This window comes from Corythoichthys intestinalis, chromosome 11, assembly GCF_030265065.1.
Source record: "Corythoichthys intestinalis isolate RoL2023-P3 chromosome 11, ASM3026506v1, whole genome shotgun sequence".
NCBI lineage: Eukaryota > Metazoa > Chordata > Actinopteri > Syngnathiformes > Syngnathidae > Corythoichthys > Corythoichthys intestinalis.
This window is the reverse complement of record NC_080405.1, coordinates 15,883,090-15,898,193: the sequence shown is the minus strand read 5'-3', so window position 1 is coordinate 15,898,193 and position 15,104 is coordinate 15,883,090. Positions and strand designations below refer to the sequence as shown.

General features: G+C 38.7%; 1 protein-coding gene across 8 annotated transcripts in view; it reads left to right on the top strand.

The window, feature by feature from the left end:
- The window catches only part of diaph2 (diaphanous-related formin 2), a 647,336-nt gene extending 632,609 nt beyond the window's left edge, over positions 1-14,727 (top strand). For 4 of the 8 annotated variants that reach the window (XM_057849923.1, XM_057849920.1, XM_057849918.1 and 1 more), the window contains one exon: positions 7,914-14,722. In XM_057849923.1, coding sequence (XP_057705906.1) covers positions 7,914-7,978 — 65 coding nt within the window. In that variant the 3' untranslated portion in view covers positions 7,979-14,722. Of the gene's footprint in view, positions 1-7,913 lie in introns of all 8 variants that reach the window. The other 4 variants (XM_057849926.1, XM_057849922.1, XM_057849925.1 and 1 more) reach the window with 4 other exon arrangements.
- The last annotated feature ends 377 nt before the right edge of the window (positions 14,728-15,104 follow it).

The following is a 15,104-nucleotide window of genomic DNA, read 5'->3' as shown; positions in this document are numbered from 1 at the left end:
ATCGTTTGCCATAATGTTAATTATGGTAACAATTAGGCATGGGGCCGATCCGATTCAGTAATGATGCTGGGTTCCGATACTTATTAAATAGATTTTTTTTGTCTGACAGTTAAGCTTCATTTCATTGGCTATGCAAATCATAGCAGAACAAACAATACTATGGAGAAAAGGACCTCTTTTGCACACCTTTTTTTTCCCAATTTGAGCTATTTTCCAACCCCGATACTTGTTGGGAGTGATTACTCTTCCCACCAAATCAGGAGCTGTGTTTGCCGCAACAGTAGTTTCGCGATACCCGGGCCATGACTTTCTCTGGGAAGAAATAGCTCCTCTCCTCCTGCATCCCATTTATACCCCATATCTTGTCTCCGTGTAGGGAGTTCCATTACTCAGAAGCTCGGGAAGGGGAGGAGGAAAGGTGTGAGGGAGATGAAAAGAGGTGATAGAAGGTTACGGCTCTTGCTGTTGCTAGAGATGCTCTCTTCCTTTGACAGCAAGCCAAAACACAACGCGTCATACCTTAGATTTAATCAAATTTATGATGTTTCACCTCATCAGAGTGGGAAGTGCATAGAGAGGAAGAGAGGGAGTCAGAAATAGGAAGGAAGTGACAGGGAAATCATGTCCTTAATTTTTTATCATAAAGTGGTACATTCATTCTCCAACACCTACATACTTGTCACAAGGTCTAACTTTAATGTCTTTTCATCAGGCTTTATTAGGAAAATATGCAAAAACATACATTTCCCTTTGACTAAACTACTAGTATATGAATAAATGTAGTTTTAAACCAGATGTACATATACTACCCCACCCCCAGTACCTTAAAGCAGTGCTTCTCAAATAGTAGGTCGTGACCTCTTGGGGGTTCTCGGTGTGAAGCAGGGGGGTCACGTGTGACCCATTGAAACTTTTTTTTTTTTTTTTTTTTTTTTGGTGGTAGGGGGAGTGGGTGTATGGTTGTCGTAGATGCACATCCAGTACAGTAGATGGCCACGACACTTTCGTCACTAAGGTGCAGGGCTATTTGTACCAAGCAAATGATATGAAGTGTCTAAAACAGTGCTTCTCAATTATTTTCTGTTATGTCCCCAAGGAAGACATAAACATTTTACACCCCCCCAACTCTCTGTATTTAATGTAAGTTGTATCATTTGTTGATGAAATTATTATTACTATTTTTATAAGTAAACCTCAGCGCGTAGCTGCCACATAGTCAACATGAATATGGGGTAAAATAATGCTTTACCACACGGCAAAGACGTAAACAGACCGGCGTGCAGTTGTTGTGCAGCTAACATGGCAGGATGTGTCTGAGGAGAACTTTTCTACATGTTCGTTCATGATCAAACGTAAGTAAATAGTCCTTTAATTAAAGAAAGTTTATAGAGTTTACTTTTTAATCGCTGTATTCGCGGCAATGTTTAACACAAAGTTGCGATTTCTGATGGGGTTGAAAATTTGACAGAACACCGGGCACACCAAGAGGGCAATTATTAGCCGAGTATAGCGCTCTCCCTGCGAGGGGGTGTGCGACAAGCCGCCCGTCGTCGGCCGAGTGCTATTTTCTGTGGGCAATTAGCCACAAAATGCAAGCCACCTCTGTATTAAAACGTGTGCCATGATCCCAGTATTTGACATAATACAAAATACGATGTTTAGTCACTTCCTCGTAAGTCCAATGGTCCCAAAGTAGTCGGGCTTGTTTTGGCTAATATGTGCAGTGAACGGGAACCTTTTGAAACCAAAATTGGCTCACACGCATCTCCCTGGTGCGGCAACAATTTTCTGCAGCCGTATGGCTGGCATCATGCGAAAAATAAATTAATCCGCAAATTTAGATGAATCGGCAGTCCATCTGCATGCTATAACGCAATGCTGTATTGTGAGATGCTGACCCGGGTGACGTCACATTCGTATTCATCCTAAACCCGAGACTGAAGCCGGAAGTTATTTTAATGGCGCGGGATTCAAAAATTAAATGTTTAAAACGATCGCTTCCACATACATCCAAGCGGTCCATTTCATTCAGGAGCATAAAACACTCCGTGAAATATGAAATAAACATGCTTTTTGGTGTCATACGCACTTTAAAGGGAAAAGTAATATAGATCAACTTTTAATAAAATATAACTTTATTAACATCGTTTTGTTTGTTCCAGAAAAAAAAAGAGCATCAATTTGCCTGAATTAAAAAAAAAAAGTCACATCCAAACTGTAAAAATACACAAAGTACTTTTTTTGACCATTTGATACTGAAAAATAAATAAATATTTTTAAATATTGTTATTTGCTGATTTTAATAAAATCAGCAAATAACAATAAATTCAAATTATTTAGCTACATTAACTGATGAGGACAATATGCCAAAAAATGACAAAAAAACCCAAATATTAATAGAACAAAAACGACAGTGTAATTGGATAGTGTCAGGAAATAAAACACACACAGTATTCAACTCTAATGACAGTCACACGGAGAGGAGCCTCCCACCTCATTGGGGATTAAATCAATTATAGTCAGAAATCACTCGAGTCTACGTTGTGGTTTAACGTGCACACGGGGGTCCTGAAGACGCGAGGCGCAGTGTCACAAAATCTTCCGACCGCCCTCTGGAGCCCGCGCACCCTTTTTATTTGACAAAGTCACATGGTCAGAAACATGTCATTACAGTGGGTATGTGGTGCACGATGATTGGCTAGTTCAGAATAGCTTAAAGCTGGATGCTTACTGTGAAACAGAAGTGAAACTCACTACAGCTCAAAACATCGTAAGATACTGTATCTGGGACGAAAGAGAGTCAAAACTTGATAAGGCAGTCAACTGGTGTCATTTTGGAAGTTCAAAGGAATACATGAAGCACACATATTCGGCACGCAGGAACATGAATACAGTCTCACATGCAAGCAAATAGTTTTCACAGCAGTTGATAATTGTGTTTCATAAGCATGAATAAAATATATTCTTTCACAGACAGAGAGACAGTTTTTATTTTTGCTGCAGGCAATAACAGCTCTTTTGCTATGTTGTGGGGTTATTTTGCACGTATCTCATATCTCCAGCACTCTTTGCTGTGTGCTCTTGTTTGGTTCAAAAATACTGCGCACACTCTGAAACAACACTTCCTGGGGGTTTGTAATAGAAAATAATTCAGGAGCACTACCTTAAAAGAAGATTAAAAGAAGAAGTTTTTTGCCACATAATCTATATATTTTCACGAATATTTAACAATCTTAATTCATTCTCATTTGTCCTTGATCAAGTTCTTCACTTAAATTAATAGGATACTAAATTCATGTTTTCGTACAAATGCCACTAATCTATTCCCTGCCTCGAAAATATATGTGTTTTCGTTTTGTATTATTTGGTTTGACTGTTTGTCCCATTCATCAAAGTGCACCATTAACTATTTTTTCAACTTAATTTGAGCAGGGGTACATTTGACGCTTTTTTTTCCAATGCTGGACGAAAAATTGGACCTTTTCCAGGCTTATAACTCAAAAGAATATGTGAGTTGGGGTGCTCCAATGTGTAGGCACAGTTGCAAAAATAAAGTGTGATTTCCCCACTTCTAAATACATTTTAACAGTTTCCTCATCACAGCTCCAAATTTGAGTGTGAGGTTTGAAGCCCATATGCGAACACTATCCAGAAAATGTTTAAACCAACGCAGCAGAATCCTTTTCCAGTCTTCCTGTTTATGCTGACCACTAAAGGGTAATCCCAGTAGGTATTCATCCTCAAAGCGTTTAATGGACGAGTGCCAGATCGTCTCTTGCAGATGAAAGTGTTTTATCATGATGTAACTCTTTGCAATTAGCCATAGATGACAGGAACAAAAAAGTCAGCGTGATGGAAGGGGGCAATCCGGCGGGGATTCTCTATGGTCGGTCATAACATGAAATGACGTCTCACTGGAGGCCTTCCAAAAAGGGGCCTGAGAGCGTTGTGGGTTGACTATGCCGTCTTAAGGCCTTTGCCTTGCCTGTTTAGTAATCTTGGCATCCTCTCCTCCTTCTATTACCCTTGTCTTATTCAGAGCCTCTCCCTTGTGGCATGGATCATCATGATATACACGCAAGGATACGCTCGTGTGCTCTCAACACAATGTGTGCCTTTTTCTCAAAGCAATGCAGGGAGAGTGTGTCTCTTATGTGCACAAGCCACTGTGGCTAGATTTACTCTGAGCATTTACGTACACAATTCCGATTTTGTTTTTGACTGTATTTACTACTACGTTTTAATGTAAACACATACTATGAAATTCTCTTTTGCATTTGCTCAATAACCTGAGCTCCGAAATGCACATTACCATTTGTGGGTTAAACATTTGGCTGATGCTAACGCTCGAGTCAACAGTGCTAAATTTCAATACACATTTCCACAGAAACTTTCAATGATCTGTCTAACTTTATTTGAATGGAATGAACCGATTTCATGACACAGGCCTTCAGCTCTCGAGTTTTTGCTTTCAAGGTTTTGCCGAGAATTGCATAGGACTGCTCTGCAGAGGGCACTGTAGTTTGATTGAAAGTGGCCTATGATCTTGTTTTTTATTGTTTCTTGGCCTATTAGATTCCCAGTCCTCCACTTCTGTGATGTTTTTTTTTTTAATCATCTATGGGTAGGCTATATAAAAGATTGCTTTTGTGTGGATAGAGTGCGAAGCTAATTGTGACATGCTAATGCTTCTAATGGGGGAATTCTCTTATTGCATGGATGTTTCTCTTGCTAAAGGTGGTGGTCATAATTAGAGCTGTCCCGACTATTCGACGTCATCTATGACGTAAATGCGTCGACGAGCACAACATCTCTTCGATGGTTAAAAATATATGCGTGAAAAGTTGACAAGGCAGATGCTTGATATGCAAGCGAGGAAAGCAGCACAAAGCCAAAAAAGCGCACCAGAGTGGCCAAAACATTGTCTTATTTCAACGAAACAACGGAGGGTACACTGGTGTGTCCTGTCTCTTCAATGCCAACCTTGCATACCAGGCTGCTCGTCGGCCATGAATGAACACCTAAAGCGCCGTCACCTAGTTGTAATTTTGGAAGGCGACAGGACACAACAAGCTGTCCATCTAACTAACTAACGACAATTTTTATTGAGGTATGCAATAAGTCCATTTATCGCACGGTGAAAAAATGAGGGCAGTAATTTTCACTGCTGCGTTTTATCGCCGCGTGCGTGCATGCGTGTAAAAGTGCATATTGATGGCATATGAGACTCCAGTTCCTTTCATAGCTGTTTATTGATCATCAACACGCTGTAGAATTAAAGTTCAGACATACAAAATAAGGAAACTTATCCATATTAAACACTGTAAACATTAGCATTGCTACATTGAGGCTAATGAGGAAAAAAGACAACCTACTTTAGCCTGCTACAGACATACAAAATAAGGAAACACATCTATATTAAACACTGTAAACGTTAGCATTGCTACATTGAGGCTAATGGGGAAAAAAGACAACCTACTTTAGCCTGCTACAGACATACAAAATAAGGAAACACATCTATATTAAACACTGTAAACGTTAGCATTGCTACATTGAGGCTAATGGGGAAAAAAGACCACCTACTTTAGCCCGCTATAAAACATTGGCAGTCTTCTCCAAAACACAAAGTTAAAAGTTGACACTTCAAACATAAAAAATCGCTGGTTAACAGCATTTGCAAATGAAAAAAATGGGGGGGAAAAAATCTTACTGACACTGAATGCAATGACAAAAAGTGCACTTTTTTGCAGAGTGTAAAGCTTTCGGTTTGTGGTTTAGCGAACGTACGTACGGTAAACATTTCAAAATTAAAGCACGTCATGTTCAACATATAAATAATGATTTCTGGAGTTATCTCACATACTTCAGAATTCAGATTTTACACTAAGAATAGCTTTAAAATGACACCATTTATGAATAATCTGATTGGCAATGAAAAATTATTACAATTATTATAATACTATTATATATAGTAATATACTATAATACTAATGCTCTATTTTTTAAGAATTGTTTTAAATCATGTTGGAAAGGCAAAGTCAGTGTTCTGAATCTGTTTACATTCCATTATTCTGCAGGAGTTAATGCTATCAGCATTTGACCTCATTGTTTGTGATTTATTATTGATATTTACGTATTTATTTGTACTTTAATAAAGAATTTAAGTGTTCCAAAATGTTTCTGTGAATTAATAAGTGTCCACAAAAACATTCATAAACTAATGTGAAAAACAATGTTTTTTTTTTTTTTTGCTTCTTCTTCTTCTTAACGGTGGCTATGCTGCAGCAAAACTATTTAAGTTTAGAGCTTGAAGGCATATCGAGAAGGGTTTTACATTATGCCCTGTAGTGGGTTATATTTCCAAATGTGAATTAAGAAAATGTCCACCGTTGGTATACTATCATTTGAAATACTAACATAATGTAGATAGCAACCTGAGTACAGGAAGTGAAAAATACTTCTTTGCTAACTGGAGGGGGAAAAATGGTGCCAAGGGAAATGATGAGGATTTTCTTGTTTTTTAATAGACTTGGAAAAACATTACTACTTGATGAATTATTTGCACACAATTCATCATTATCAGTGTCCTCCTTTTTGTGGTTTTTACTAATGTTGGTTTGGATGGCGACTCATGCGCCACATGTGGGCAGCCTGGTGACTGTCTTCATGAGTGGCAATGTTGTTTGTCCGTGCATGCCTAAATCACTGTAGTCTTCCTTCTCTCCTCCTCTGCACCATCTGCATGTTGGGAGACAGAGCACAAATTGAAATACTTCTGTTGTTTGTATTACCGTGTGTAGAGTCATCAATCTATGCTCATTACCTGACATGATAAAAGGAACAAGTACCATTAAACAGCGCCCAGTCTTGGATAGCTGGCACCCCTCAACTGGCACGCTAACTATGATGGCTTGCTTGGTAATAACAGCCCAATCTCCAGAAACTTCCTGTTGTGTCGAGCCAAATGTCTGCAGAATAGCTGGCGAGCAACTGGCGTTCATGGGCAGCCATGCTTGGACAGCACTATGCTTCATGATTCCATGAGCTTGCTGGTCATGAAAATATAAAATAAAAAGTGTGCATTGCCCTTCTCCTAATCTGTTAGTGATTAATAATGCCTTGGATATATTTGGAAATACTGTGGATTGATAATTTACGTAATCTCATTGAGTGCACACTTTTACAGCATACTTTTCCATCTAAACAATTTAGCACAGGTAATTATTATTTTTACCAATTGATTCAAAACGAAAGTGAGTGGAAATGCTAATAGCAGTTCCTGATTTTCCTTAATAGTCTGAATTCTTTAGAATTTTTGGCTGGATTTGGTTGCTTGATTGTCAACGATGTAACTAAAGTGCTAAGCATTTGTATGCAGCATTTTATTGAGTGCTCAATCCCAGTTGGTTTGTGTTTTCATTTACACAAGTAAGCTAATAGCGTTTAACCCCCCCCCCCCCCCCCCCCCTCCCCACACACCATGGTTAAACATGGTCATTGTGAAGAGCAGTTTTTTTCTGTGTCATAATGTTCTGGACTCCCGGCTGTAAAGAGAAATTAAACGACCATCTCCATCAATCCGAATTTTCAGCCTTCTTCGTTATACTCACTTTTAATTTCTGCATCAGCACATCCTCATGTCTCCCTGACAACTTAAGTGCTGTTTAATTGAGTACAAGAGATGCGTCTTGAAAACTACCCAACGCTGAGGATTCACAGCCTTTTGTCATAATCAACTTAACATTGAAGCTCCGAAGTTTATATACGTAAGCAGCTTGGGTGTGAATGGCTTTGATTTGCTTCTTTGCCATCACTTTGCAACGCATCTGAATGCTTGTGTTTTAGAGTTTTTGGTAGACTAGGTTCCCCGCTTTCTCTTGTTCTAATTTTTTTGTTTTTCTTTCTTCTGATAGATAACCGGCGTGCAGTCCTTGAAAGGTCCCGCTCACGCCACAACGCAAACCACCAAGCTCGATGATGCTCACCCGATGAGTGGCAAAGAACACCTGGACGACTTCCAGACCACCCTGTCACTGTGTTGCGCACACATGCAAAGAATTGAAGGAAGAAAAAAAAACATCATCAAACATCATTCATGCCTTAGACGGTTTCAGTTATTATTACATATTTCCCTCTTTTAAATTATAGGGAAAATGTATTATAGGCTGATGAAAACACTTCCAACAAGGACAGCAGCATCATTATGTAAGAAAAAAGACTCCATATTTTTGAGAAAATGCCCATTGGTTGTAGAACAATAAAAGAGGCTGGTTGTTACGGATGGAAAACTCCAGATACTGACGGTCATCTGAAAGAGTATACCTGAGGTATCATGCAAAGCTGTCCATACCGATACTTTATAGCTTGTGATTCAGCTGATGCATTTTTTTTTGTTTGTTTGTTTGTTGGTTTTTATTGTTCTGTTTACTTTGGATAGACACATTCCTCTTAACTACACTTTTTTCAGCTCAGTTTTATGTAGTATTTATGTGACGCGCTTAAGTAAATGCCGTAGTCCGCCAAGAGAGTGTGACTGTTTAGAAAAGCCTCTATTTCCGATACACTGTACCGGCTCGGTTCCCTCTGGTGCAAGAAATCTTCTCTGACGTCGCAAATATGAATACCATAAACGCGTATATTACAGGTTATATGTTCAAAACCCGGCCACGGTCATACAAATATAAAATACATTCCATTAAATCGAAGCATTTTGTTGCAATAGGAGCAAACACTTGATACTAAAGTCTTTCAAGTATTTAAAAATACTAAAGGTTTTAGACAAACCGTATACATTGTCTAACAGTCTGATAGCTTAATGCTAACATTCAATGCAAAAAAACCTTCAGCAGGCTAGCTCAAATTATTATTCATAAACTTTAAAAAAAAAAAAAAAAAAAAAAACTATTTTTCACGCACATTAAGAACATAAAACAATGCAGTTATATATTCTGTCAACTGTTTGAGAACAGCTATTACTAGAGCAACTTCCCTGGCTCTTCTCCTTCCACTTATCTTAATTTTCAGACTATAAGCCGCTAATTTTCCCACTGTTTTGAACAGCTGTTTTTAGTCTAGTGCTTGTAATTCATGGATTTAGATTTTTTTTTAACAGGCTAATGAGCTGCATGATTTTTGTGTAAATATCCCATAATACAGTGTGGAAAACTATGGTTTATAGTCTATATATGAACAAAAGCAGTTTTCTTGTCGAATCTGGTGGACGTGGCTTACACTCCGTACCGTATTTTCACGACCATAAGGCACACCTAAAAGTAAAAAAAAAAAATCTCCAAAATGGACGGTGCGCCAAATAATGTGTTGTGCCTATTCTGTGGACTGAACACCAAAATGTGTGTCTCTGACTGAGCAATTTTGGAAAAGGCAAATGTAAGTGTGAGCCGCAAGAGAACCGTAAAGGGAGAAGGTTGCATGTGGTAGGAGGCGTGCCCCCAGTAGCTGTAATGTTAGAGTGTATGCGTTAGGCTAAACAACATTGGTTTAGCGTAGGACCCTTGAAAATGGCCTCTACGACGAAAATACACGCTTACAAAGCCTGGGTAAAACTCAAACTAATCACCTACGCCAGGGGTCTCCAAACCAGTCCTCCAGGGCCGCTGTGGGTCCTGGTTTTTGTTCATACCGATCAAGCACAGAACTTTTAACCAATGTGGTTTCTACTAAAACAAGCAGCACCTGACTGCAATCAACTGATTATACTCATAAAACACCACATTGGTGAAAAGGTGTGGTCTTGTTTTGTGGGAGAGAAATCCTGCACCCGTTGCAGCCCTATGTTGAATAGTTTGGAGACCACTGACCTACGCGAAACAAAAAGAAACTGCCACCTTTTGTAATTTTTTTTAAGAGGAAGACGCTGCCTAAGTTGAACTGCCATGATTGATGGAGACCTAGCCTAGCTGTTCAATTCGGATACAGAAGATGAGGACTTTGATGGATTAAGATTGATGTGAGTACTTTGCTAAATTCTTTAATAAAATACAATTGAACTCACAGGCAGTTTACACGGTGACGTTCCGAGAATGCGACAAATTTCATATTTGCATTTATATGGTTCCGTCTCCATTCGAACAATGTCACAATGCCGCGTGAAAATGAAGTATTCATGCCAAGCTCTAGGGGGCAGTGCGGATATACAAGGCGACAGCCAATGATGCACTTTGACATCAACAACTTCCTCAGCCCGGAAGACAACATACCAGCCTACTCCAAGCAATTGCATTTTTCTTTTGCTCCAAAAGGCGCAAAAATGGAAACATTAAACATATATAAATAAAGATATTATAAAAACAGTGAATTAAAGCCGACGTTCCAGCATGTTTGCTGTTTTTACTGTTTAGTAGCAGCACTGTGCAAAGTGACACGTCCCGAGTACTGACGCCTTCCGTTTTCGCCGACACCATATAAAAGTGAGGCCATTCCGCGACACAATCATTGCGTCTTTGTGTCGCAGAGTCGCCATGTAAACTGCCCTTCAGTTTTGCTCCCGCTGCCTTTAAAATTAAAAAAAAAAAAAAAAAATAGCGCACATGCAAGCATAAGTTTTTCATGCGCCCACTAATGCGGTGCACCTTGTGTGTGTGTTAAATACAAAAATATCACCCGAAAATGAGCCGGCACCTTTTAATACGCTGCGCCCTATCGTCTTGAAAATACAGTAATTAGGATGTAATGACGAATCTGTGAACAAGCGTCGAGCAGTGGTTTACCCAATCTGTAACATTATCAATGCAAATTGTGACTGGTAGTACCTTTTAGCGGAAACACGTCAACTGTGAGTCCCGCTCTGACAACCAGTTTTGATACAGTGTAGCGGAGATGGGGCTGTTGTCTAATTTCTGTGGTCAGGTATGAACCCTGTCACTTAAATCTTGGTGCACAGTCCTTAGTATGCATGTGTTTTACTGACTCCAATGCTAAAATGAAAAATGTTGTGAAGTTTATTTGGACTAGATGCATGCTCTAAGTACAGTGTCTTTTGGCCAAAACCAGATTCTCGAATTGTGTCAAACAAGGATGCTTTTGTGGTTTATTTTTTACTTTAAGATTTTACTCCCATTTTGACACAGCATTGATTTTTTTTTCTTGATAGAATTCTTTTAAACATGCCAGTTGGGCTCTTAAGGTGTGTAACCATTATATTCATTCATCTTCTGAATTGCTTATCGTCATAACCATTATAATTATGTAATATTTTCATCTGAAGCAAATGCTCGCTCATTTTGGCCATTGAAACAGTGAATTTGATACAATGCCTGGAAGTAATTCAGGCTTTAAATAGCATGCATTTTATACCACTGAACAAAATGCACTGTTTTTAGGCGATTGTGAGCCACAGGGCATATTTTATGCATAAATTAAAAACATGACAAATACATAAAGTATGCAAAATCTACTAAGGAAATATGTGTCTGCGACAGCAAATTAGTGCTAGCGTTCCCTTGTGGGCTCTTGGTTGCTGCTACTTCTCAGTAGCATCTCCCAGCTAATGAAGTTTTAAACATTCAAACAAACACACGTCTGATGCTTGTTCGTGTTCGAAATGGTGGAGAAGTCGCCTGAAGCTTTGTGACTGCAGTTTGAGAACGGAGCCTCTGCTGCTTATTCATATATTCATGCCTCGGGTGGCGCCGTCTACTCGTTCGCTGCCCTCAACTGTAAGCAGATGCTGCGAAAAACAAGCAATGAGTCCATGGCCGAAGTCAAGATGCTGCTTGTCTTAGCCTGTGAGGCTTCAACCAACCATGCACTCACTCAGTTGCTACTGAAAAAAAATCGTCCATAAAATACATTATATGCATCCGCGTATATGGATATTTATATTCAGTGGTACCTCAAAGTATGACCACACAAAACTAAACTTTTACATTGGAATATATTTTTCATTAATCCCTTCCCCATCATCAAACTTTTATTTATTGTAAATGCAATTTTCAAGTCATAATTTAAACATTGCTTTTCAAGTATAAGCTACTTAATACCCTATCATATTTGACCAAAAAAAATCCAAATGTAGATGGTGTAGTGATGCATTTCCCTGACTTCCGTGCAGGCTGTGTGGTTTCGGATTGTAAATGAAAGTCTAAATGGTTGTTTTGTTAGGTTTGCCTAATAAGCAGAAAACCCCTCTTAGCCTCTAAAACGAATCAGTTCCAAAACAAAACACTTAAACCTAAAGAACATTTTCAAACATGACACAATGGCAGCAACTTAAGAAATAGTCTAAAGCGCAAAACTGGTTTCAACTTGTCACTCAAATTTTTGGTAAATCTCCAAATTGATAGAACGACTGTATAATCAGCCCGAATACAGTATGAGTTGGATCTCTTCCCCAACAAAGCCTATTTTTCCCTGCTGTTTGATACTTCTATGAGGGCTATTCCATTATACATTTGCATGGTTGCATATTTTAAGAGCCAATAAATTCACAAAACACTTGCTTTAAGATTTATAATATTGTCAGTGATATACAGGTAGTCCCCGGGTTACGAACAAGTTCAGTCCTGCTCTGGCGACGTAACCAAAATTTCCGCTTAAGACGGAATTAACCTTTGAAGTACCCCTAAATACCCAATAATACCTAATATTTATCCAAAAACATGTATTACATGTCATTGTACTGTCCTCGCCAAGACATTGGAGCTAAGTCCTAGCTAGAAAGTCGAAATGACGATGTCAGACGTCCGTGTAATTTATTCAGCTACTCATAACATCATCTCTTGCAAAATGAAAATAAAATAAAAATTAGATTAGTTTCATCTTCAATAACAGCAATTCAAATTTCCGTTTATAACTAGCTGCTGATACAGCAATAACAATCCACACAAACGATTAGCATGTATCAGTTAGCGTTCGCACATCATCATAAACAATCACATAAACTCTCCCCAAGTATTTGACCACAATTGAAAACAATAAACAGTACAAAAGGTGTTATATTCATCCGCTGCCTATGTGGATGCTTCACAAGCAACAAATGTGTGTGCAGGCTTGCAGCTGTATAGTCTTTACCCTCTCACTCGGCTGGGCGACTTCTTTGTTGGAGCAAATGCGTTCTTCTTTGTGTGCGCAAATATGTACTAGATCACATGAGTTGGGTACGTCGTAATCCGGGGACTACCTGTGTACAGTTTACTATTTGTTGACCACCCAATTATAACAACCTGCTCCTGCAAAAAGTATTAAGGCCACACTAAAGAAAATAAATACTATTTCCAAAGGGGGAATGCATACAATTGCAAGAGTAATATTAAGTAATAGTATATTTGCACAAATATTTCCAAACACTTATAGAGGATGGTGTTAATTTACAAAAACATTGACTACTGCATTGGTTGTTAAACTGATACCAAAGGTAGACGTTTATGCAATACAATTGCATTTTTTTTTCTTTTGGTAGTTCTGTTATTTCATGTTTTTGTTGTTGTAGTTGTTTTTTTTTGTTTTTTTTTTTTAAAGCTAAGTTCATTGTTATATTATTTGTGCTTGTTTTCTTTTCAGTGTGGCTTTAATATTGCTCGCTTAAACATACCGGAAGTGTAAAAGTTTTTTTTTTTTTTTTTTTAATTCATCAATGTTGTCTATCTGAATGTGCCAATTAAAATTTGATTGAAAACATCTATATCATGACAAAAATCTTTCTTTCAGTCTGTTTATACTATAAAACGAGCAACGTGACTTTTTAAGGTTCCACTTTAGTGAATATTGTAGATATAAAAGCTTTTTCTTCTATTTCATCCATTGTGTGATGGAAATAGTTGCATACAATTCTCATTCATTGTAGGGTTACAATGCTCATTCATCGTAGGGGGTGGCAAATAGGAGTTATATGTGGTATTTTTTGAGAATGAAGTGTCTTGTGCTGAACATAAAAAAAGATGTTGGGCCATTGTGGATGCTGCTGCTGCTGCGTCCGAGGATATATGAAAGCTATTCCTTAGGACAATTAGAGTAGAAGCATTTGAATATTTTTCCTTCATCTACCATGGCCACACATATGTTTTTGTGTTTTCCTTCCTAATTGTGTTGACAACAGCAAAACCCAAACCGTCTCAGTATTTATTTGTGTTGCGTTCAAGGCCTGATGCTTTTTTAGCTTAAAAATTGTGTTGTTGGCCAGTGTTGAGAAAGATGGGGCAAAGGTGTGAAGTATCCCTTTCAAAATGTGTAAAAAATGTGCCATTTGGGAGGGGCTTTTGTAAATGTTAGGTGGCCAACACTTAAATTAAAAAATGATTTTGGTGTGGTTTGCAGTCACTTTATCTCACAATGGAAATGATTAGCTAAATCTCAGTTCCATTTGCCACAACTAGCACATTTTCTGAAATGTTCTTCTTGGCAAATAGTCCCCAGCTGCCTCGCTTCGTCTGGTTTGTCGCTCAGAGACCAAATATGACGTCTTTTCAGCGTATTTTGTTTGGTGGCGACTTAGTCGTAAAGCTGCTGCACATGTCACTCAGCCTACCTTCTTTGTTGTCTGTGACTTTGTCGATTTGATTGTCGTTACAAGCCTTTCTATTTGTATCCTCGACAACGTGGATGGGACAAAGTAGACAAAATCAGAAGGATGATGTGAACCCTTTCTTTCCACTGACTATGTAATGGAATATCATACTAAATAATAACCACTTTGTTTTATAAACTGATTTATGAAAGTCTTGCTTGGTCTCTGTGTTGTTGTGTTCCATACGCTCTACACCAGGGGTCGGCAACCTATGACACGCGTGTCAGCATTGGCACGCGAAGGGTTAACCAGTGACACGCGAGCGCATGGCAAAAAAAAAAAAAACAAGAAAAAAAACGCCTTTTTACCTGAATTTCAGACATTTTCTGTTGCGCGCCCTGTTATTTAAGCCACACACACATCCAAGGGAATTCATGTGTAAAGAGACATGGGATTTACTCACGTCATTGCTTTCACGTATAAAAAGATGTCCCGAGAATGGAGCGGGTTGGACGCTTTCACAGACTTGTCCCGTTTTGCCCACTGGCGCTCTCTGTGCGGGAAGGGCCGCTGGCGCGATTTTATAACCTCTGACATTACGTCATTTTTGGTAGGCATCGGCTGTCACAATGTTGGTCAAATC